The sequence below is a fragment of the Typopeltis vanoorti genome, chromosome 7, assembly GCF_054136105.1.
Source record: "Typopeltis vanoorti isolate ZY-2024b chromosome 7, IOZ_Tvanoo_1.0, whole genome shotgun sequence".
NCBI lineage: Eukaryota > Metazoa > Arthropoda > Arachnida > Uropygi > Thelyphonidae > Typopeltis > Typopeltis vanoorti.
Genome location: NC_143555.1, coordinates 141793824 through 141820656, shown reverse-complemented (window position 1 = coordinate 141820656; position 26833 = coordinate 141793824). Strand labels below are relative to the sequence as shown.

At 34.1% G+C, this 26833-nt stretch overlaps 1 protein-coding gene across 2 annotated transcripts in view; it reads right to left on the bottom strand.

Moving 5' to 3' along the window:
* Positions 1–1289: 1289 nt before the first annotated feature.
* The window catches only part of LOC150105137 (dehydrogenase/reductase SDR family protein 7-like), a 69614-nt gene continuing 44070 nt past the window's right edge, over positions 1290–26833 (bottom strand). For both annotated transcript variants that reach the window (XM_090396171.1, XM_090396172.1), the window contains exons 4-7: positions 23524–23743; positions 7818–7910; positions 6964–7116; positions 1290–1665 (exon numbers count right to left, since the gene is read on the bottom strand). In XM_090396171.1, coding sequence (XP_090252297.1) covers positions 1448–1665; positions 6964–7116; positions 7818–7910; positions 23524–23743 — 684 coding nt within the window. In that variant the 3' untranslated portion in view covers positions 1290–1447. The remainder of the gene's footprint in view (positions 1666–6963; positions 7117–7817; positions 7911–23523; positions 23744–26833) is intronic.

The following is a 26833-nucleotide window of genomic DNA, read 5'->3' as shown; positions in this document are numbered from 1 at the left end:
TGCAAAGTTTCACAGCATTTGGATCACTGAGTGATGCTCCACAAGACCTTAAATAGGGAAACTTTAATCTTGATCACCTTGTATATATATATAAACAGGAGATATATATATATATAGTATTCTGTACTGTAACATTAACACTACCTGCCATATTGTAGTGCTATAGTAGCTGCAGGTGCAGTTTTGAATACATATCTACTGTCAATAATGAAATGACTGAATAAATAACATCAACTGATGCATGATTATGGAAGCACAGAGCAGGCAACTGTTTTTCTGGAGAGATAAGGATTTTTTTTTTATCACTTTTTATTTATTTTTACTTAGTTCAAGAAACCTTACTCTAGAGTCCAAACATACATCTTTTTCAAGCTACTTCAGGCCTCTGGTAAGATAAACAGTAGTCTCACACTGGACGATGAAATTCATTCCTACCTAAAGATCCATGCTCATGGAAAGATTTGAATCCACAACCTGTTGGTTGGAGGGTGGGTACATTAACCAGGCTGGCACAATTCTCCAGTATATTATCAATTTAATCTGGCAAAGCAACTTATAGTACGTGTAATGTTTCTGCAAGTGAGCAGAAACTTGGCAATAAAAAACGGATTGCAAGCTTGTCCCATGAACTGTTAGAATATTTCTTAGGATACACTGAAAGAGAAGGGCATATTTACCTACACCATGAATGCAAAATTGGAACAAAAGTCAAACACTAGAAGGTTAACTTTCTCCATGGGTAATAATGCCACAGAACAATACAGAGCCAGGAATAAAGTTGCTTGAAATGGGCAGGTGAAGTCCCCCACAAATCCATGGGCACAGTCTATGACATTCCCCAAAAAACTCAAGACATGAAAATGGCTCTTTAATCTGATCCAGATCAACAAATTCAGAAATTTGCAAAAAATCAGATTTAAAAAATTGATCTTTTTTATATTTACATAAATTAAAACTATCATTTAATCAATCACATTTTATGTTTACTTTAAATCATTGGAACTAACACCCTATAAAATGTATTGGAAGAATATCAAGTGTTAAATTATAACAATCACAGATATGTGAAATTAAATATTAAGCCTGACTCCTAAACTTATCAACTTGCAATGTCATATTGGTAAGTAATGTTAATAACAATATGCAAGATATTGTCATTATTACTGTTCTTCAGGCAAATGCCAATGTCCTACATTGATGTTTGTCTGAAGCAGAAATATTGAAAAACATTAGCAAATATGAAATTCAGAAATCATTGAAATGCACAATATATTAAAAAATAAACCATGTTACCATATATAAAATAAGATATTTATTTTCCTGTACAAAAGTTTTTGTTTGTTTCACATTTGAAATTAGAAAAGCATTTAATGGAAGTAAAAACACAATGCAATCTGAATGATGCAGTTTCATGGTATGATCATACTCAAATTCCCTCGACAATGATTTATTTGTTTTTCTCTTTTAAGCCTTCCCTACGTAATCTATATGCTCTATTCTTCATAATGTGAAAATATAAACTGGGACAGATAACTCTCATAATTGCTGCTAGCTTAGGCATTATGTTAGAAAGTATAATTTCATTTTGTTTTGTAGTCACCCCATATAAAATAGCTTCTGCAGCAGATGCTGGTGATATCCCACTAGCTGTAGTGGCATCCATAACTGTAAAAACAAATGGAAACATATGTTAATTAACATTTACAAGCATCTGTTAAGAATCACAGATAGCAACAACTGTCAATTAAACCTTATCACACTCTGAACAAGATGCTGTGTTTCGAGGTTGCTATATTCTATGATCATTTGTTTCTCTATCTCTATAAATGGTATCTGCAGATGTGTTATCCATTTATTCATAAGTAAATAAATGTGTATAAATAAATAATTACAGAATGCTAATGAATGGAGATAAAGAGCTTGATTGAAGTCTCTTAACTCTTTTGCATGGGAAAGGTTTCTCCATGTATGGCAAATTTCACTAAATATACTTAAGTTGGATGAAAATTTTCAAACAGATACCAGGGTCAATAGATCATAGGATAAAACCATGCAAATATAGTAAAATTGTGTTTTACTTTATTCATAAATTTTCTTGTGCTCGTTTTCATAGTCTTGTTCTTTTCTATGGCACAAGTATCACTTAAAGGATCACAGAATATCTTTATTTAATAATACAAATGTATAAATTCTGATTTTTATTACAAGCAAAATATAATAAGTTGCACTAACATAAAATATAACATTAATACAACATTATATTTTAAAAAATTACACACAGACATACAGTACAAATTTGGGTAACTATGCAAACATGTTTAATTCCTTGGTTAGTTCTTGGAATAGACAAAAATGAAAGGGTCATAAAATAAGCTTTTATGACCACTTGCATCAGATTACAGGCTAGTTTATAACCTAATCTTGACCTTGGGAACCCACTATACCTACCTCTCCAGTGACTAACCTCCAGTCCTCTTCCCTCACTTTACCCAAAACTGCCACAAATGTAAAATCAGTTAAAAACAAACCTTTCCATCAGAAATGTCTACTAAAAGAGTCTCTTGGTTTGCAAAAAAAGTTGAAATTATTTGTGAGTTAGGACATGATATAAAAAATGTTGAAGTGTGTAAAATGTTTTTGGTCCTCTTCAACAGTATTCACATTGTGAAAGAATAAAGATGCTTACATATCATTGCAATGGAAAATAATATAACTGAAACAAATTCAGAAAGTGCAAGCTACAAACATTGATGAAGTGCTGAATTCTCACAAATGCCCCTAATGTATGGTATGGCTCATAGCCATAAATCATAAATTAGGGGCATTTTGGAAAAAAAAATAGATAGAATACTACTTAAACACAATATTAAGACAACCTTCAAACGCCCTGCAAAATTAAGAAATTTACTTGGCTCTTCCAAAGATCCTCTTCCATATGTTGCCCACCCAGGGATTTACAAAATTTAATATACCTGTAACCTACCTTACATAGTCAGGAAACAGGATGCACCATCCCAATCAGAAAAGATGAACACAAACGGCACATTAAATACCTCCACTATGGTAAAACAGGCCTGTCAGATCATGCACTCCAAACATGTCACAGAATTGATTGGAAAGGCACCAAGTCCCTACACTGCACCAAAACTTGGTTTGAAAGAAAATTCAAAGAAACCTGTGAAATACTGAAATCCCATCCAAATCTGAACAATGATGGATTAATTATTCCAAGAATTTGGAGGACCCATCTTCAATCCGTATAGCATTCAGAACAATCCCAAACAGAAGAAAATCTTAATACAAGAGGGCTTTAGAAATTGTTTAATGTAATTCTATATTTTTATTTTATTTATTTATTATTATTTTTTTTGTATTTTTTTTATTATTCTTTATATATAATTTTTTTCTTCCACCAGAGGTCAGGCTAGGGTAAATGATTAACAAACATTTAGATTTATCTCACTTTTGTTTAGTGTATTGTCATGTGGCTTGTATTTGCACATATGCATGTTTTCCTGATGATGACCTCAATACAGAGATCGAAACGTCAAATGTTACTTTCTTAATGAGAAGTAATTATTCTAACATGTGTTGTCTCCATAAATTCTTCACTATGAATGCTGATACCATGAATACCATGTAACCTTAAAAGAAAGATCTGAGGCATATAAACACTGTATGATAGTTGAATGATAGTTCATGTTCATGTAAATGAACAATCATTCACATTCAATGTCCAAACTACACATTCCATGATTCTTTTTGCCATAAGGGTAGTGAAAGAAACTTGTGCACTGATAGCAACTGTGCCTTTGTGAGATCTGACATTGCTTACCAGAGAATGGATAATTTAGAATCTTCTGCTTTTTACCTCTGGCTTGGCTCTTCCTTGTCTCATTTAGTAACATTCATCTGCTGTATCTACTAGTCTCTAAACTCCAAAAACCACTGACCTTTCATCTTCTCTATAGATTGAAAATCTGAACTACTATCCAAATAGTGAAGGAAGATGGCCTTATGTCATCAACTCCAACTGACTATAACCCTCTTTGCTCTCACAATAATCCTGATCTCTTTTTTAACCAGTTCTCCTGTAGAGGTCACCTCTCCTCTCAGATCACAATCTTGTGCATCTCCTTTTTCAGAGCATAATTTTCCTCCAACAACTCCTGACCTTGTGTTCTTTGGCACTACAAAGGTACCAAGTGGGATGTCCTCCAAAATCTGTACTCTTTCTTTCCATGGTCTGACTTATTTTCACTCTTTTGACCCAAACACCTGCTCAAAGCAAGTCAGAGAAATTATCCTCACCAGCATGAAGGTTTTAATTCTCCATTCTACTCAATATGATCATCCACTTTCCAATCTCTGGTTCAACAGAAAGTGTACCAAAGTAGTTGAAGGAAAAAATTCAGCTTATCATAGGTGGCTTACATCAAGAGCTCTAACTTCACGTTAAGCATATTCTAAAACATGCAATAAATGTGAAACAACCATTGACAAATCTGAATCTGACTTCATAAAGAATAACAGCAAAAACTCACCTCCTGTCCAAATGGAAGCCATGCCTCCTGGTCCCTTGCTAAGGTCATTGGACACAATTTCTGTACCAAAGCATCCACTTCTCATTCAGGTGGCATCACTATTACATCACCTAGAGACAAAGCTGACCTCACTTTTCCTCCAACTCCTCCAAAGATGCCAAAGCAAATTACCTCCTACCAAACTAGAATCTTAGTACTGTATATCTCTTATAGTTTTTTTTTTTTTTTTGGCAAAAAGACTTCAGAATGCTGAATAACTTAGACACTAAAAAAGCTTTCTGGTCATGATCGCATCTCTCCAACTGTAATCAAAAACAATGTACTCCAGATGTAATACCTGTCCCCTACCATCTCTACAATCTTCTATAGTTAGCTGGCACTTATCTCAACATGTAAAGCAAGCAAATCCAGTCTATTGCAAAAAAGGAAGATAAAAGTCTACTGTCAAACTATCCTCTTCAAGATAATGGAGAAGGTTACCAACAATCAACTTCTTCACTATGCAGGGGCCCACCAGTATGATTCTATCAACTACAATTCATGGCTGACCTCAGCCTAATCACCCACCACTGGTTCAGAGAAGTATATGTTGTTGCTTTTGTCATTTCCAGAGCATTTGAGTGTCAGGCGTCAATGTCTGCCAAATAAATTGCCATCCTTTGGTATCCCCCACCTTCTGTAATTGGATAGCCAGCTTTTCTCTGGTCGTTCAATGCATTTCATGGTGGATGATTCCTTCTCTTTGAGCTTTCCCACTAATGCAGGAGTGCCTCAAGACTCTGTCCTATTACACCTACTATCTTTCTCCTATATATAAATGACCTACCCTACCCTGCCCTCACAATAATCATATTCACAGCTTTGATGATGATAGTAAACTCCATTTATTCCACTCATTTGACAAACCATACACTTCAAGATCATCTTCAACAGCCTTAAACAAAGTGCCTTTAAACAAAGATCTTCATGGAAGGATGGGATGAGTCACTATCAATGCCACTAAAATGCAGTCTTGCCTTTTCTCTTGTAAAAGGAATATCGGCTGGCAATCTTTATCCTCAGAAACACACAATCGCCAGACAGGATCATATCTCTCTGCTTGGACTAACATTTACCTCCAGCTCTCCTGGCATAAGCATATCATATCAATAGCTTCCTCAGCATCTAAAGAACTCAGGCATTATTTTTTGCTCAAGATACTATTTTTCACGCAATTAGCTATTAATTATACAAATCCCAAATCATTATTATAATACTACAAGGTGCCAAAAGAGAAGCTATTCAGTACGCTACAGTTATATGGTGTCAATGGGGCATTATATCAAACAATACTTAGTCTTTATTTGAGTTGAAGTCAGCAGTTAGAATTGAAGGAAGTACAGTAAAAGATGGTTTAATGTTAAATCTGGTGTGAGACAAGTATGTACATTATCCCCTCTGTTATTCGTTATCTATATGGATCACATTATGAAGGAAAGTGGTATTAAACATGATATCAAAATTGGAGATGTTAATGTCAGTGCTTTGCTTTATGCAGACGATGTTATACTGCTAAATAAATCTGCCAAAAGTCTGCAAGATTCTCTGACTAAATTGAACAACTGTTGTAATAGATAAGGTATGAAGGTCAGCAATAAAAAGACAAAGACAATGAAAATAGGCAGAATCATTGAAAATATCAACTGTATTGTGAACCGAGAACCTGTGGAACAAGTAAAACATTTCAGCTACTCCGGGCACGATTTTTAGTGAAGATGGTAAATTAAATCTGGAAATAGAAACAGAATCAACAAAGCTGGTATGGTAGGAAGTCATTTGAATAAATTCATATGGAATAAGAGAGAAATTAGTCACTAAATTAGCTGTATACAAGACAGTGTTCAGACCAGTTTTAACTTATGGATCTGAGAGCTGGGTCAGAAGTAAAACACTTGATCAAAGACTAGAGACTGCAGATATGAGAGTCATGAGAAAGATTAGAGGCGTGAACAGATGGTATCAATGGCAATATCATATTAAGAACAAGGATATTAGGAAAGAATTTGACGTTGTCAGCATCCAGGAATGCGTTAGCAGAGCTAATCTCAGGTAGTATGGCCACTTAACAGATTGATACAGTACAAAGTGCCTTAGATGGAAGAAATATAAGATCTGATAATGTTGGAGTCTTGATAAGTAACAGACTGATTTGGAGGAAAATTGTAGATAGGAAGTTAGTAATGATGTAAATTTTTCATGTAGTGCTATCACATCCTGTACACCCCTTGAGGGTATATGGCAGGAATTTGATGATGATATTACTGTTATTAATTTATCTAAATTCCACATTTTCCTTTTTACCCTTTCTTTCATGATAATTAAATTATTTCTTGGTAGATTAACTGTAATAACTAATAAGCGTAGCTACTACAATACTTACCACCATACTGGTCACCAGTTCCAGTAAGTGCATTTAGTGACAAGTTTGTGTGAATATATCCTGGGCTGACTACACATACATGAATATTTGACTCTGCAAGCTCTGCTCTTAGAGTATCAAAGAAAGCTTGAATAGCATGTTTTGATGCAGAATCTATAGAGAAAAAGCAAAATTTTAAAAAGTTATATTGTGTTACAACTCTTAAATTTAATATATAACTTGATATATAACCCCCCCCGCCACTTTCTGCAAATAACTATAACTAATTACTGTAATAAAATGTGGCTGATGCTCACAGGATTTAGTTTTCCATTTTTTTAATTCCACATAGAGATTGCCGAATCTATAGTACTGTATGAGGAATGCTGTTTCAGAAGAATGAAATGAAGCGAGCAGATGGAATATACTTATTCTGTATGCCAAGCTTCCCTTCAGCCCATCTGAAATATCTGGATTGGCTATGAATTATCATGTAGTTGGCAAAAAAAAAAAAAAAAGTTCAGCATGACAAAATGACAGTAATCTGTAGTCAATTCTCTAGTTCCCCAGCCAACAAAGTAAATGGGCTAACTTACCATAGTTTAAAAAAAAAAAAAAAAAAAAACTGCTTTTAGACATCAGCCCTACTCCATATTATGAATAAACAGTAATAACACATATGAAAAAATAAAAATCCATACATAATAGCAAAAAATGGATAGTCTTCTGAAATCAGCATGCTTACAGAACAGATAAAATATTTAAAGCAACAAAACTATTACAGTTCCATATTATTATTTTAAGTTCATTACTTTTAAATTATGAATGAAAAAAACTTCAGTCATAGATAGCAAGTGCAATGAAAAAATACTCACATGCAGACCTAAAAGGTATGGCAAACTTTCCTTGTACACTGCTTATTGTCACAATATGTCCACATCCTTCTTCTATCATAGATGGTAAAAGTGCTGGAGTAAAAAAAAACTACATATACATATATATATAGATGGTAAAAGTGCTGAAAAAAAAAGTGTTTTATATTATATCTACAGAGCTCAACAAATATGCTTGCCCATGGCAAGTAGACTTTGCCAGCTAGCAAGCAGCTGCATACCAGACAAAACAGAATATTTTTATTTAATAAAAAACAATTTCCTCAAAAAATATTTTATTTAATTTTAAGAAAAAAAAAAAAGATATATGTAACATAAAGGGCCATTCTAGTAATACAAATTAATGTAATAAATTCTATTTTCCAAAAAATCAATGCTGAATGTACTGTTATTCATATTCTTATCATTTACTTACTTACTTCTTGGGTCTCAAACAAAGGAAATGTTCTCCAAACAATGACACACCACTAATCACTTTATGGAACTCCTATTGACTTACTGAGACATACCATTAAAAAGAAAAAAAATTGAGATCTTGGACAAGTACATTTTTTTCGAGGTGAGCAAGATTTTGTATAACTTGTCAAGCCCTATATGTATTTTTGCATTATAAGACACACCGTTATATTGGATGCATAACGTTTTTCAAGTTGCATTTTTGGTAAAATATAATATTCTTCGCAGTATACAAATTATGCATCAAAATTTTTCATGTAAATAATAATTTTTTTATTTTAAATTTTAATACATATAATATCTGTTTATTAGATAAAAAAATAATCCTTAAAAATTCATTGCCAATTTTTAAATCATTAAAAATCTAACATATAATAATAATAATAATAATAATAATAATAAATAAATATATATATATGAACAAAATAATTTTTATAAATTTCCTTCATCTTCTTTTCAAATCTTTATTCATCTTCACTCTCAAAATTTTCTGAACTTGATTCTTCATCAAAAACTGAGTCATTGCTATCTTGAAATAATAGGTGTGCGAACAGGTAATGAGTTCATGGAATGAAGTGAAACCCAAAATTATGATAAAATCTTTTCAATCATACTATGCTTAAACACAATCATACAGCTATGTCTATGCTTTGTAGAATCCATGAGTTATAAAAAAATGTAAACATAATAATGTATTGATTACAAATTTAAATGTGTGATCGTTAACGACCGTGCAACTATTCTAACTGATCACGCATTACCGACAGGTGATGACTCACGGTAACTGCACATACATAAAAAACACATTGGTGTATAAGATGCATGATAAGATGCACTGGTTTATAAGATGCATCCTAATTTTCGGATAAATTTTATGTACAAAAAAGCTTGTCTTATAAGGCAAAAAATACGGTATGTATTTACATACGTATGTGTGTGTGTGCATACTATCTACCAATAATTGTCCGGACACCCCTGTTATTTGAAGTTATGGAACATTCCAGGTTTGTTAATAGCATAAAAACCAGTTTACAGATAGTAGGAAGCAGTATTTCATCATAGCAGTTGAATACAGGTGGTATGGCAACATGGTGTGAACTCAGTAACTTTAAGAGAGGTGTCATTGTGGGCTGTCACATTGGTGGTATGTCCATACGTGCCATTGTCACTTGACTGGAGCATCTGAAACCAATGGTTGGCGATGTAATCAACAAATTGAGATATTCTGGCATCACTAGTGCAGGAAAACAAACACCTGAGATAGCCGCTGAAAATGACTAGCAGGGACAGGAAGGTGTTAAAATGGGTGGTACGCAAAAAACAGCTACAATCTGCATAGACCATTCATAATGAGTTCTTCCAGGACTCTAATAACACCATCGTGAGCACTAATACTGTATGAAAAGAACTCCATTTACTGGGTGTCCATGGAAGAGCAGAGGCACACAAGTCGAACACCACAACAATGAACAAGGTGCCTCATCTGGCCTGGTGCAAAGAGCATGTGAACTGGATAATTGACCAGTAAAAAAACAGTACTCTGAAAAACAGTTTCCAGTCAGATGGCAGGGTGTGGGTGTGGAAGCAGCCTGGTGAACACTTATTACAACAGTAACATCTGCATAAAGTATCAGGTTTAATATCACTTTCCTTCATAATGTGATCCATATAGGTAAATAACAATGGAGATAATGTGCACCACTGTTGCACACTCGATTAAACATCAAACCATCTTCCTGTACCTTTCAATTCTAACTGATGACTTAAAACTCAAATATATGTATTGCTTGATATAATGTCCCATTTACACCATATAACTGCTCATTTTTTTCTCTTGGCATTTATTTTAGTATCTTACTTATGCCAAATTGAAGCCTTTTGGCTCTATATTTTTAGTAACTTTTATGTATGGCACATTTGGATTCAATAAGGATCTCAGTGGTTTATGTGGTGCTCATAAATAATAAGGAAAAACAGGTATGAATATTTTTATGTGACTCCCATCCATGAAAAGATGGGACTGTATTGTACTTTAGTAACATGGGCAGATGAAGGATTTTTTATTGTTTGAAATTTTCTAAATATACTTTTTTATGCATCATCATCAAATTACTGCCATGTACCCTCAAGGGGTGTACAGGATATGATAGTACTACATGAAAAAAATTACATCATTACTAACTTCCTATCTACAATTTTCCTCTAAATCAGTCTGTTACTTGTCAAGACTCCAACATTATCAGATCTTATATTTCTATCGTCTAAGGCACTTTGTACCGTATCAATCCACCTATATCTTGGTCTTCCTCTGGGTCGTTTTGCTGCCAACCTGGCAGAGAACACTTGTTTTGCTAATCTTTTTTCGCCCATTCTGTTTAAGTGACCATACCACCTGAGATTAGCTCTGCTAACGCATTCCTGGATGCTGACAATGTCAAGTTCTTTCCTAATATCCTCATTTTTAATATGATATTGCCATTGATGCTATCTGTTCACGCCTCTAATCTTTCTCAGGACTCTCATATCTGCGGTCTCTAGTCTTTGGTCAAGTGTTTTACTTCTGACCCAGCTCTCAGATCCATAAGTTAAAACTGGCTTGAACACTGTCTCCTATACAGCTAATTTAGAGTTCCAACTAATTTCTCTCTTATTCCATATGAATATATTCAGTTGACTTCCCACCATACCAGCTTTGCTGATTCTGCTGTCTATTTCTATATTTAATGTACTATCTTCACTAAAAATCGTGCCTAAGTAGCTGAAATGTTTTACTTGTTCCACAGATTCTCCATTCACAACACAGTTGATATTTTCAATGATTCTGCCTATTTTCATTGTCTTTTTATTGCTGACCTTCATGCTATATCTATTACAACAGTTATTCAATTTAGTCAGAAAAACTTGCAGACTTGTAGCGGATTTATTTAGAAGTATAACATCATCCGCATAAAGCAAAGAGCTGACATTAACATCTCCAATTTTGATATCATGTTTATTACCACTTTCCTTCATAATGTGACTCATATAGATAACGAATAACAGAGGGGATAATGTACATCCTTGTCTCACACCAGATTTAACATTAAACCATCTTCCTGTACTTCCTTCAATTCTAACTGCTGACTTGCAACTCAAATAAAGACTAAGTATTGCTTGATATAATGCCCCACTGACACCATATAACTGTAGCGTATTGAATAGTTTCTCTCTTGGCACCTTGTCATATGCCTTTTCCAAATTGACAAAACTTAAAAACAGATCTTTGTTATATTCCCATGCTTTCTCGACTTTTCTCGTAAAGTGAAGATCTGATCCTGACAGCCTCTATTTGGTCTGAATCCAGCTTGTTCTTCACCAAGCTTTTCTTACACAATTCTTCTGAACCGTTTCTCAATCAACCGATCTTCCCAGCAACACCCAGTAGGGAAATACCTCTGTAATTCTCACAATCAGTTTTATTTCCTTTTTTTTTTATATATGGGTACTATGAGAGCTCTACTCCAATCATCGGGAATTCGTCCCTCTGTCCAGGCTTTCTGAACTATGCAGTGCAGCCACTGCAAGACTCTTATACCACCATACTTCACATTTCCTGTCGAATATCATGGACTCCTGCTTCCTTTCCACATTTCAAGCCTCTGATGGCTTTTTCTACTTCAAGTATGGATATGTATTCCTAACTGCATGCCTGGTCAGTGTTTTTTACCACTGTGCTGCCATCACTGCTTGTTTCATTTAGCAGCTTTTCAAAGTAATTACTCCATACTTCAAGGATATCTTTTTCTCCCGTTTTCATGTCACCTTTCCAGCTTGTTCTTCACCAGCTTGTTCTTACACAATTCTTCTGAACCGTTTCTCAATCAACCGATCTTGCCAGGAACACTCAGTAGGGAAATACCTCTGTAATTCTCGCAGGCAGTTTTATTTACTTTTTTTTATATATGGGTACTATGAGAGCTCTACTCCAATCATCGGGAATTCGTCCCTCTGTCCAGGCTTTCTGAACTATGCAGTGCAGCCACTGTAAGATTCTTATACCACCATACTTCACATTTCCTGTCGAATATCATCGACTCCTGCTGCCTTTCCACATTTCAAGCCTCTGATGGCTTTTTCTACTTCAAGTATGGATATGTATTCTTAATTGCATGACTGGTCAGTGTTTTTTACCACTGTGCTGTCATCACTGCTTGTTTCATTTAGCAGCTTTTCAAAGTAATTACTCCATACTTCAAGGATATCTTTTTCTCCCGTTTTCAGGTCACCTTTATCATCTCTAACTACTTTTACAGCACTCTTTCCTCCATTCCTAAGCTTCTTCAACAACCTCCAGAATATTTTGCCACCTTCTTGATATTTATTTTCTATATTCTTGCCAAAGTCCTCCCATGACTTTTGTTCAGCTAGTTTTACACAGTGTTTATCATTCTTGCATTTGTCTCTGTATTCTCTAAGAGCACAAGCTGACTTATTTGCCAGGAACCTTTGATATGCTTTCTTCTTTGACTTCACTGCCTCTTTATCTTCCTGTGTCCACCATGGAGTTCTAATTTTTCTATCCTTGCAGACAACTTCACCACATGCCTCTCTAGCTGAATCAATCAGGGCTTTCTTCAAGGCTTGCCACTGAATCTCCAAGGTTTGATTCCTGTTCTCAAACTCTTTCATTTTTTCTTCAATAATCTTTGTGTATTTTAGTCTACGGTTCACATCTGAGAGCTGCTCAACTTTTATTTGCTTTAAAACTTTCTTACATGTTATTCTTTTCAATATGAAATTCAATTTTATCCTGCTGAAGACTAAATAGTGATCACTTCCAATTTCAAATCCTCTGTACACTCTGGTGTCCTGCACCAGGGAGAAAATATCACTATCAACAATAACATAGTCAATGAGACTTATCTTATTCCTTGCCTCTTCTCTCCATGTGAATTTGTGCACATTTTTATGTTGGAACATGGTGTTAGTAATAAGCAGTCCATGTCCTGAGCAGAAATCCAACAGATATTTGTCATTATTATTAGGTTTGCTCTTTACTCCAAATTTTCCCAAAATATTATTATAATACAGCTATATCGCCTGCTTCAATTTTCCCAAAATATTTTTGTATGTCTGACAATCATTTCCTACTCTGCTATTTAGATCCCCAACAAGGACCAACTTTTCCTTTTTCATTGTGTCAGTTGCTTTTTCTAAAGCCTGAAAAAATTCCTCCACTTCTACCTTAGTAGAACTTTCTGTGGGACCATAGGCACAAATAAGTCTCATTGTCCAGTTCTTCCCCATTCTCATATTTGCCCACATTACTCTACTTGAGACTGACTGCCATTCAAGATTAGCCTCGTATTTTGTGTTGAATACTATGGCTACTCTTTCTTTTCCTTGATTGTCATTGCCTGAATATAACATTTTGTATTTATTGCTCAGAAAGATGTCACCAGTTTTGGTCTTTTTTATTTCAGTCACCCCTATTATGTCGATCTGGTACTTATCTAATTTCTCAGCTAGCTCTATTTCTTTGCCATTCAGGCTTCTTATGTTGATAGTACCGATCTTTAACTCTAGTGATGTTGAGTTGGGTGTGTTTTCAGATCTGTTCCAGTAGCCGGGGTTCCCTGGCGAAAACAACGGGGGCCTTGTTTAACTTTGTGAAGCCCCAGCCGGCATGAAATTTTGTCATGTTGTACCATAATTTTTTATTTTGGTTTAACCAACAAGCATACAATTTGGTCGGCTAAATCCCAAATTGCCAGCCCATCCTCGTTCGTTCAGTATCCAAGTAGATACCCAACAGGCTGCATCACGAGTAGGTGAGGATCGGACATTAAGTCAGAAGCCCTGGTCGGTTCTCCTCTCAGTTATACAGCTTTGATCCTTAAGCACCCCTTTTTTATGCATTGTTAACATAATCTGGCAAACTTGTTCTAGAGACCAAACAGAACTTTTTATAAGCCACTACAGGACTCCAATAAGTGGGGGCAGTAGTCTCACACTGGACAACAAAATTCATCTCTCACATAAACTACCCACTCTTTTTACTAGAGAATGATCTGCCACTGTGTATGTGTGGGTTGGATGAAAGAGATAGAGTAAATCAGCAACTTGATATGTATAGTCAGGCTTATGTGTTGGTCATTATTCCTAACTGATTCACAGTATAAACAACACTAGAGGGAAAATAAACAATTCATTGAACTTTAATTTTGTTGGAATTTAAACCAGCATCTTCAGAATAGAATTTATAAATGTGATAAATGCATAGCACTTAATTAGATTGTTAACTTATTTGTTATATTCTACTCCTAAAATAAAAGTTATTTTCTTCTGGAAAGACTGTGCAAAGAAAGATATGAAAGACATATTCCAAACCTTAACAAAAAATGATTGCCTTAAACTTTCTCAATTTAGGGAATTTAAACTGACTAATACTCACCATTCATGTGTTCTGTAAATTGTAATTAATTAATTGTTTATATTTAAAAATATTTTCTCCCAATTTATTTTACTGTAATTATTTCTGGATATCTAGTAATACAGTTGGAGATATTTTCCTGCAGCTGATAGTGCATATCATATTACATACCTTCAGGTGAATTGATGTTCTTTTTTTTTTTGCGATTGTTTTCCTATAATCATATCAAAAATGGCTATGAAACATAGCTGAAAATTCTACAAATAAAAGATTTAGATTAAGATAAGTGATTTTGTTATTAATTAATTATAATGAATTCTTTCCCCATGTCTCGATTTTTAGATCAAAGAGTTTGCCTTTAGAAAGTGTTCAATGTTTAAGCATATAGTTTTGATTTTGATATTAAAAAAAAAAATGGTGTTAAATAGGATCCTTAAGAATTATCAACACATTAGCACAAGAAAAGTATATTTAATATATTGGCAGATATTTTAGTTTGAAAATAACAAACTATCAGTGGCTTGACAGGAAACAGTTTTTTACATGGTAGAATACAAATCTCTAAATATGCATAAAAAAGCTTACGAGGAGAGGGAAATTTTTTTTTTTTTTTTTTTTTTATGTGGTTCCTACCCACGAAAGTTATTGTAACTTTATGGTATATTTGTATTGTGGTTGGGCTAAGCATTTGTTTGTTTGTTTGTTTTTTGTAAATTATATATTTGTATTTTTTTTATTTATTTTTTCAAGAAACTTTTTCAAGCCACTTTTGGCCTCTAATAAGCAGGACAGAGATATTACTCTGGGCGATGAAGACAATCACAAACATCCATGCCCACAGTAGGATTTGAACCTGCAGCCTGCTGGTTGGAGAGTGGACATGTGGTAATTACTCAGCCAACCAGGCTGGCTAAATATAACTAATTAACCAATAATAAACAGCACTTATTACAATGGTAGCTTAGTAAATGACTATGGAAGGAAGCATGTCTGTTGAACTAATAATATACCTTGCCTTCCCTGCACACACATAAAATACAAAATATACAGATGTAAGCAAAACAAAATGGAAGTTTTACGTATCACTAAATATAGTACAAAGACAATCAGGATCCCCATCCCATCCAATTTTACCTTCTGTGCTAGGCACAATGACCTGTCATGGCCAAGAAACTTGGTTTTAACCTAATTAAATGCTCTGATAGGGCAGTTAATCCTATCTGCAGAGTGTGTTATTCATTGCTTGTGTTCTTCCAGCTGGTTTGTCTGTTTATGATATGAAAGACCCAAGTTTCTAGGAGGGGAACCCTACCATCTCCATACAAAACCAGCTAACTCACCTTCAGATGAAAACTGTTCTAAACAGGATTTTAACCCAGGTCTTTCGAACCAAAGGGCATCACTGAAACTAAATGAACTACAGAGGCTGAACAATCAGTGTCTGTGTATTATATTTAGTAACAATGACAGTAATTAGTGTAATACCAGACAACTGGAATGAAAATGACCCTATATAATTAAAAGCACTCTCCTCCCCAGATACAAGCAAAACAAGGTGGAAGTTTTATTGTAGTGCTAACATTAAATATGGCCTTGCTTGGTCCCACAGAAAATTCTACTAAGGAATAAGTAGAAGAACTTTTCTAGACATTAGACAAAGCAGTTGACACAAAGAAAAAAGAAATGTTGGTTCTTGTTGGAGATCTAAAGAGTAGAGTAATAAATTATTACCAGACATATAGAAATGTTTTGAGAAAATTTGGAGAAAACAGCAAGTACTGTTAGATATCTATTCAACACATGGACCATTACTAACATGTGGACATTTTTTATTCAGGTCATTATTAACATGTCACAAGATAAAGATGTGGACAAATTTAGATAAAGAAAATACACAAGAAATGTTGATGTTTTAAGGATACTTGTGACATAAAGACTGAATAATATATGCATGTAAACACAAGAAAGATATTTAATTACCCAAATATTTCGGTCTGGAAATAGCAGACCATCTTCAGTGGTACTACAAGAACAGTTTTAAAAAAATACAAGGTGGAATACTAACAATAGATCATTTAAAAATAGAACAAGCTGCGTGATGTTATATCACGTGCTTTGTAGTTGTACTTCAAATACTCTTATAACTACAGTTTACAGGAAACCAACGTTCACAGGTCGTTATATTCTTAAAGAATCAGCCCATCATCCTTGTCAAAAAACAGGAATCGTAAAATGTCTTATCAGAAGAGTCAAAACTAATTGTTCTACTTCTAATTTTCTACAGAAAGAACTTTCTACTATCCAACAACATATGAAACTCAATGGCTTTTCTGAAAAGAGTACTCAACATCTTCTCGATTCTTATAATCCACCACAAAACAACGAAGATTCAATACATCGAGTTCCAATTCCTTACATCTCCACGATTTCAGAACCTATCACACGAATTCTGAAGAAATATGAGTTAACAGCTACGTATTAACCTATTAACAAATTATCTTCCCATTTTCCCTTCTCCTAAAGACAAACACTCAACTATATCTCTTCCTGGAGTTTATCAAATTCCCTGCAACTAGATCTCTCCTATTTTGGACAAACCGGACGTTCTCTTGAAAAAAGAATTCAAGAACATCAATCCTCCATTCATCACAACAAATCTGAAAAATCTGGATTGGCTCAGCACGGGATTGAAACTAATCACAACATCCTTTAGTCAAAAACTCGCCTCTTACATAGATCTCGTTATAAATTTGAATGTTTATTCAAAGAAAGTGTAGAGGCCTTACTCCATCGTCCTAACCTGAATCAGAATGACTGTATATCTATATCAATAATCTGGGAAAGTCTAATGGATAACTCATTAATTCATATTAATTTTATGTTATTTAATATTATTAATTAATAATCTTTATTTCAATCATGTCTCTGCTTAAAAATATTCCCTTTAATACTTAGTGATATAACATCACGCGGCTTGTTCTATTTTTAAATGTTATTTAAAAATTTATTGTTAGTATTCCACCTTGTATTTTTTTAAAACTGTTCTTGTAGTGCCACTGAAGATGGTCTGCTATTTCCAGACCGAAATATTTGGTTAATTAAATATCTTTCTTGTGTTTACGTGCATATATTATTGACACAAGAAATAGAAATAGTCTTGCTATGTTATTGTTGATTACAATGTCTTCACAGTGGTTTATGACACAAAAGGATTTGAAATAGGATCACCATTTAGTTTTGAACAGGATAAAATTGAGCATCATGTTGAAAAGAAAAGTGAAATAGTTTTTAGTAGTGAAATGTAGACTGAAATAACAAATATTATTCAAGTAAGTGAATGAAGAACAAGGGATTATTCTTGAAAGCTGAATAAAAGGTATTGTAAGCAAGGAAGATGTAAGAAGTAAATTTTTGTACATGAAGAATGATAGATGTGCATTACCAGAATCGGCTTGTATGCACTAATGTTTCCCAAAATAATTCCCAAAGAATTCAACATAACATTGTTGTAAAACAGATTTCCTGTGATGAGTGTAATGACAAAAATTACTGGTGTCCCTTTCCATTTCTTTCTCTAGTAATTAGAAAAAAAAAAAAAAAAAAAGATCTCAATAAATCCTTCAAAGTGATATATTTTTCATTTTAAGTTTTTTTTTTTGGCTTTTATTTACCATAAAAATTATTTTATTCATTTCTTTTAAGGTTACATGGTGATCAGCATTCATATTCATGAATTTAGGGACACAAAACACACGAAATGATTATTTTACTTATTATTAATAAAATAACGATTGACGTTTCGACCCCTGCACTGAGGTCATCATCAGAAAGATACATGTGTTTATGAAAACAAGCTACATGCTCTTGCACTCTACAAAGGTAAATTGAATCGATGCTGTTAATTGATCTTTTACTTGGCCTGACCTCTAGTGGTAAAAAAAAAAAAAAAAAAAAAAAAACCTACAATAAACCCTGCTAAAGTCCTCCTGTACTAAGATTTTCTTCTGGACTTGTACAGTTCAGGTTGTTTTACTTATTATTATTTTATTTCATTATATATTATATTATATATTTTATATATTTATTATAATATTCATCAAAGCTTGATTTGCTTCCTCAGTCTTAAGTAAAAGGCTGGTTATATTCCACTGATTCGAGCCCTACCCAAGGGCCTATGAGTTATGGAAATACTTTCTGAAAATGAAAGCTGTGCCGAACAAAGCGGCCTTTTGCAGCTGCCCAATTTTTAATCCATCTAACTCGAGTGCTTCTAGATGTTTTTTCAGTGTTTTAGGGATGGCACCTAAAGCACCTATTATTATGGGAACAACTTTCGTTTTCTTTTGCCAGATTCGTTCAACTTTGACTTGCAAATAGCGATATTTTGTAATTTTTTCATTTTCTTTGTCGTCAATCCGACTATCTCCTGGTACTGATATTCCGATAAACTTAACATCCTTGTTTTCACTCTTTTCAGCCACTGTTATATTGGGTATATTACATTCCAAGCTTTTGTCAGTCTGGATTTTGAAATCCCAGAGTATTTTGGCTTTTTCATTCTCATCCACTTTCTGGTAAATTTTATGCTTCCAATAGTCTTTAGATACTTTAAACCCAAACTTTTTACATAAACACCAGTGAATTATCTTAGCTACGTTATCATGCCTTTTACGGTACTCAATTTGTGTGATTTTGCTGCATCCACTTATAATGTGGTCTACCGTTTCTTCCTTTCTTTGCACAATCTACATTTACTGTCTTTTTGAATTTTTTGCATTTTTGCCTTCATAACGTTGGTTTTAATGGCCTGTTCTTGCGCTGCAAAAATTACCGATTCTGTTTCTTTCTTTAGTGCTCCATTTCTCAACCACTGCCAGGTCAAGTTGCTGTCAGCAATGTCCTCTATGCTGTGAAGGCATTTTCCATGCAATGCCTTATTTTTCCATCTTTCAGTTCTCACTTTTACTTAGTTGGTTTTGTATTCCAATTTTGTCTCCATGGGTTTAAATAAACCCTCTTTCCATGTGCAACTCGATTAGAAATTTTTCCGTTGTTTGCTGCAGATAATAATTCAAATTTCATTTTTCTTCTTCAATAACTTGCTTTGCTTGTAATAATCCTCTACCTCCTTTTTTGCGTGATAGATAGATAGAGCCTATCAATGTCACTGTGAGGATTGAGGGCATGGTGCATTGTCATTAATTTTCGAGTTTTTCGGTCTAAATCTTCCACCTCTAGCTGTGTCCATTCAACAATGCCTGCTGAATATCTCAGAACAGGTATGGCCCAGGTATTAATTGCTTTTATCAAATTTCCAGCATTAAGCATTGACTTAAGGAGTTTTCTTAGTCGTCTTATGTATTCTTCTCTAGTTCTTTCTTTGATCTTATTGTGCAGAATTTCTGATGCTTCTAAAATTCCCAAATATTTGTAGCTATCTTCGAATTTCATTGCTTTGATTATTTTGATATTGAGCAGCTCGATTTCGTTCAGATCTTCAAATTTTCCTCTTGTTATTCCAGCAATTGCACATTTGTCTAAGCCAAAATCCATTGATATATCTTGACTGAATATGTGCACAGTATTAAGCAATGATCCGAGTTCATTCTCTGATTTTGCATACAACTTCAGATCGTCCATGTATAAAAGGCGAGATATCTTTGTACTTTTTTGTGCAGTTTGATAACCACGAGCAGTTTTATTTAAAATTCTAGTTAAGGGGATCAATGACAAGATAAACAATAGAGGAGATAATGAGTCTCCTTGAAAGATACCTCTTTTTATGTTTACCTCTCCAATTTCTTCTCTATTCAGAACCAACGTTGTTTTCCAGTTTTTCATGCTGGATTGCAAAACTTTTTGTACATTTTCGCTACTGAATAGTTCTGTGCATTTTAAAATCCAACTATGCGGCACCGAATCAAATGCTTTTTTATAATCTATCCAAGCTATATGAAGGTTTGTTTTTCTATGTTTGCAATTTTTCAGAATCATTTTATCAATCAGCAATTGGTCTTTTGTGCCTCTTGAATTTTTGCTGTTACCTTTTTGTTCAATTGGGAAAAGAGAATTTGCTTTAAGATAGCTGTATATTTTATCACCTAGTATGCCTGCGAGTAGCTTAAAAGTTGTTGGCAGGCAGGTTATTGGAAGTTTTCTGGGCTTGGACCTTTTTCTTTATCCTTTATGATCAAAAACGTTTTCCCTGCTGTGAGCCACTCTTCTTTGCTTTTTCCTTCTAAAACATCATAAAATTGGTTAGCAAGTCTTTCGTGTTAGCCTGTTAGATATTTCAACCAGTAGCCATGTAATTTATCCTTCCTGGGTGTTGACCACTTTTTTATCTTTTTAGCTTGCTTTTGAACCATTTCAGTGTTGTTATTTTCAATTGGTCCATTTTTCGTTCTTGAGATTCGTTCGTAATTTGTTCAATCCACTTTGCCTTGTGCCTCTCAGGGTTGTCCCATAGGTTTTTCCAAAATTTAAGTGTATTTTCTTTGTCTCTGGTATTTATATTTATATTTTCTTTAAGATTATCATTCCTGCCGCAATCAGTTTTCTTGTAAAACTGGTGCTGATTTGTGTGAAACATTGAATTTTGCTTGTACTGTTCAATGTGTGCACTGTATCTTCTTATTTTAGCTGCAACTGCAACTATTTTTTGCTTCACTTCCTCTAATACTTCATCAATAGGTAGTGTTCCAGTATTATATCTCTTTATGAGGCTATTTCAGATTTTCGTGTTTTTCAACTTCTTTTCCTTAAGGTTTTTCAAATTGCTCATGTCTGCTCTAAGTTTAAGAATTTAATTCTCCAGTCGATGCTTCCATTTTGGTTCAGTGAGCCTTAATGCTTTTGGGTTCACTAATCTTATATCCTAATTCAGATGTTACAACGTAGGCTATTGAGTATATAAGTTGATTCGTTTGCCCGATAGTTCCAGTAGGAATAGCCCTTGCAGCTTTATTGGCCTTTTGTAGGAGTTCCTTCAGTTTTTGTTGAGGTATTTGTCTCAGTACTGGAAGCCTAACTCATTCCTGCTTGCTGTTCATTTGCTTGATAATTTTTTTTGTGAGTTCCTGTTCCTTATCTGATAGCTTCCTTTCAGCTATTTGTATATTTTCAAGATTTTCAGCATTCTGCACGTTGGAATCTGGTTCTGCTCCATTCATATTCTTGGTTACTTCAGGGTCAGTACAGTCTCCTTTTACAGCTTGAGGGTTCAGTGCTTCCAGCTCAAGTTCACTAAATATCTTGCGTTTGATAATGAAGCTGCGTTGCTGCATCAGCCTTTCGAATGAAATTTCTGAATTTTGGTGTTTTTCAAACCAAAGTTGGTTTCTGAAATTCCCTGAGGGGTTTGAACTGTAGAAGTACTGCATGACTTGTCGATTTTCAGCCATGCTCCACTTTTTCCTAGTAATTACTTTCGAGTTCTGTGGATCTTGTTCCTGCAGCCCACTTGTCACTGGCTGTCCAGGAAGCCTAACATCCAGTGTGGTCCTTGGTAACCCGTGCGACAACCGAATATATTATATATTATATTATTATTTTATTCAGTTTTTTTATGTCAACATTTTGTGAATTTTATGATACAGAGTACAGTGGACACTTGCTAATGTGCAAACAATTATAAAACTTACTCACTATAACAAACTAATTGAAAGTTCCAACCAAAGCCTGTCATAATAGTAAATTTTCTTTATATACCGTAATGCCTAAAGAAAATTCAGTATAACAAACTATCCACTGTTGAAAAGTCATGGTCACCATGAGTTTGCTGCAATGAAAGATGATTATATATCTGATAGAATTTTCACATGAAAAATCCTATCAGACATTCTGTAATACAAATTACTAAAATATGGGGTGACCATAGATTTTATTTTAAAAACTTTTTTTTTTTATATCTGACCCACATGAAAAGTTGCAAGACCTGTAGCATATTAGTGTCATGTGTGGGCAAAAAGGTATGAAGAAAGGAGGAATCTATTCAGATTTTTTTTGAACAGATCTCTACCTTCCCCAAAGAATCTGTTCAGATTCTTTGGAGAAGGCAGAGTTGGGGAGTTGCTATACCACAAAACAGAAGTAGATGGAATGAAAGAGAAGACAGAGAAGTTTAATATTCCTACGTATCCTAACTTCAAGTGGAATATCAACTAGTTCATCAACAAATCTTAATGAAAATGCAAAAGACATTTATTTTAGAATAAGCTGGATGCCAGGTGGCACGTACTGGATGGACTGTGGGGGAGTTCTACGGTCGATTTTCCTGAGTTTACGGGACAAAAAAAACCAAGTTTCTGGGGAAAAAACCCGCTTGCCCATACCAGAGATCGACTAACTCAGGAACCGGTTGAAAAAAAAGGCTTAGTAAAAGTTCCTATAGTCAGCGACTAGACTTGAATCTACCTTCGGGCGGTTTAGCGCAAACACTACTTCCAGTGAGCTACACGGGCTGGAAGTAAATTATTTATTATGATAAAATACTCATGTCATGTCCACAAGCTTACTATAGTGAGAATTGATTGTGATACATAGTTCAACATGACTGAATGGCCAAGTAATAAAAAATACATTGTGTGTCATCGCTGTTTTTTCAAGTCAGTTGACAAAAGTTACTCTTTCCATTATTTCTATATTAACTGTGACTTATTTGAAGAATCTTGTAACCACACAAATCATGCCAGTGCATATGTTTGTCCTATATCTTTCAATAAAATCTTTTAGAAACAAGATTTCGCTGACATTTTTTTTTTAGAAAATTTGAAAATTTTAGAAATGTTTTTATCTTTAAAGAATGTTTCAAAAATTTACCTTTAGTTAATGTTACCTGGCCAAAATAATTAACAATCATAATTTTTAGATGAACTTCGATGTCAGTTTTTAAAATCTCTCCTCTGTAACTGATACCTCCATTGTTGACTAAAACATCAATTTTTCCATGTATTTTGAGTGCGTCTTGTGCTCTAGCAGGAATGTCCTCTATTTGGCTTAAATCAAGGCAGAGAATGTGAGGTTCATGAGTATCTTGTCTCTGTAAAATATAAAGAGAACAATGAATAAATGTGTTTTAAGAATATTTTCGAAATGAGAAACACTTTCTTTTGTGGAAAATACAACTGCTGGGTATTTTGTAATGTCCTTTTACAAAATAAGCAGAACCACAACTTTAGAGATGTATTATGGTTCTGATATAGTAATATCTATACATGTAATCACAATAATAAAAAAAAATCAATAAATAAGTTATTACCAATAATAACAGATATTTCAGAGCAAATAATTTATTCTATCTATTCATAGTATTAATCAGTCCCCTTTTCACAATTATTTATGGAGGCAGGGGGACTTATTAACATTATGAACATTATGTACTTGAATGAGACAAATCCACTTAAATCCTTTTAGATTTAAATTACAATACTAGCTCATTTAAAAAGGATTCTAATACTCAAACACATCTACAGTTTGAGCATTATATACAATAGTGAATTTCCTTTATTATGCCATTGATGAGTGAGTTTGCTACAATCGGAGTCAATTGTATTATTATTCAGAAATCTCTTATGATTAGTAATAAACTATTCATTTTTTTTATTACTAATTTTTTTTTATACAAGTTCCACCTGTGAAAAGCTTTAGTATTAGTACAGTGGGTTCTACAACTATCACCAATGCCATCTACTGCCCACCACCACCACTATTTTCACAAACAATCGCAAACATCCATGCCCATGGCAGGATTTGAACCCGCAGCCTTTTGGGTGGAGAGTGGATACACTAACCGCTCAGCCAACCAGGCTGGCAATATCTTTTAATATCTCTTTATTACATATAATCATAGCATTTTGAGCAGCTTTTCTCTTGCATCTTATCGCATGCTTTTTCCAGATTATAAGATAAATATAGATCCAAAGTTATCCAAATTTAGACCAAGTTATTGGTCTGAATCCAACTTGCTGTACCCCAAATTTCTCTTCCATAATTTTTCATAAATAAATAAAACATACTTGGAATGCTGAAGCAAAGAAATAATCCTCTAATTCTCACTATGTCTTATTTCCTTTTTTTTAATGGATGTGTATACTACGAGAATTCTGCTCCAATGATCTGAAATTCAACCTTCTGATTAGGCTTTTTTTTTTTAAATTATGCAGTATAGCCAGTTTAAAACTTTTATACCACCATATTGAGCATTTCTCATCAAATTTCATCTACTCCAGCTGTCTTTTCCATATTTCAAGTTTCTGATAACTTTTTTCCTCCCTCAAGATACGAGCTCTTCTTTACATTTCGTATATTTTCTAACTCTGTTCTGTCACTCTCATTTAACAATATCTCAAAGTAATTAACTCCAGACATCCAAAGTATCTAACTTCAGTTTTCATGTTATTTTTACTATCCATTTCTAAACTTTTCAATAGCTTCGAGAATATTTTCCTTATCAGTCTAGTATTTAGGCTTATGTGCTGGTTTAAGCTCATTATTATTATTAACGATGGTTTTTCTTACTAAACTTTACCCACAACTTTGTTTAGCTACTTTTACCCATAGCTTAGATTTCTTACCCCCCCCCCCCCACTGTATTCTCTCAAGGCACCTGCTGACTTATTTGTCAGGAACTTTGGAAATGATTTCTTGCTATCCTGAAGACTCTCTTTTGCTTCTTGAGTCCACCAAAAAGTTCTGATTTTTCTATCTTTGCGACTTCATCATATGCCTCCTCAGCTAATTCAATCATTTTCACATTTTGCTACTAAGACTCCAAGACTGTTTGGTTCTTGTTTTCAAACTGTCATTTTCTTCTCCAATAATATTTGTATATTTAAGTCCACAGTTCTTCACTTCTGAAAGCTGCTTGGCTACGATTTTTTTTTCTTTTCTTTTGCACATGCTATTCATTTTTATTCTGTTTAAAACTACATGGTAATCACTTTCAATTTTGTTATGGCAAATTATGACAACAACTACTGTGGTAGAGTAATAACCTGAATTTAATATAAACCAGGATAATTACCCAAGATTTCGACTTCATAAATTTTTTTTTTTCTTTTTCAGCAGAGGTCAGGCTAGTAGTTAGCACTGACCAAATTAGTATTACTTTGGCATACTGTGTGAATTGTATAATGTAGCTTGTCTCTGCATATACAATGTAGCTTATATGAGAGTGCAAGTTGGAATGCGGTGTTTGTAATGACTGGTCTATGTCCTGAACAGAAATCCAGCAGGTAGTACTTACCATTATTATTAGCCTTGTCCTTCTCTCCAAATTTTCCCAGAAGATTTCTATATGTCTGGTAATCATTTCTTGCTCTTCTGTTTAGATCTCCATCAAGAACCAGTTTTCCCTTTTTCTTTATGTCAGCTGTCTTTTCTAATAACTGAAACTCCTGTACTTATTCCTAGAACCAAAATAAGTCTCATCATCCAGTTTTTCATTTTGAAATTTGCTCATATCATTCATTCTACTTGAAACTGCTTGCCATTCAAGAAGTTTATGTTTGTATTTAGTACTGGCTACTATAACTATCCCTTTCTTTCCCTGACCACTGTTACCAAAATATAACATCTTATAGTTATTATATAGGGGTGCTTAAGGGTCAAAGCTATATAACTGGGAAGAGATCCCCATGTAGCCTTTTAAGGAATGTGGAGAACCAACCAAAGCTTCTGACTTAATATCCAGTCCTCACTTTCTCATGATGCACCCTGTTAGATATCTACCAGGATACTGAACAACCAAGGATGGGCTAGCACTTGGAGATTTAGCCAAACACATTGTATTCTTATTGGCTTAAACCATCATGCAAAATGATGGTATAACATGACAGAATTTCATCTGGCTGGGGCACTGCCTGGTTAAACAAAGTCCCTGTTATTTTAATCAAGGAACCAGACTTGAAGTTTGAAAAGTCAAGTACTGGAACAAATGCAGACAACAGAGTAATTTGGAGGAAAATTGCTGATAGGAAGTTAGTAACAATGTAACGTTTTCATGTATTATCATGATATTCTGTACCCCCCCCCCAAGGGTATGCATCAGGAATTTGATGATGATGATAGTTATTATTTATCAGTATCTTACCTATTTTCATCCTCCTAGTTTCAGTAACACCAATTATGT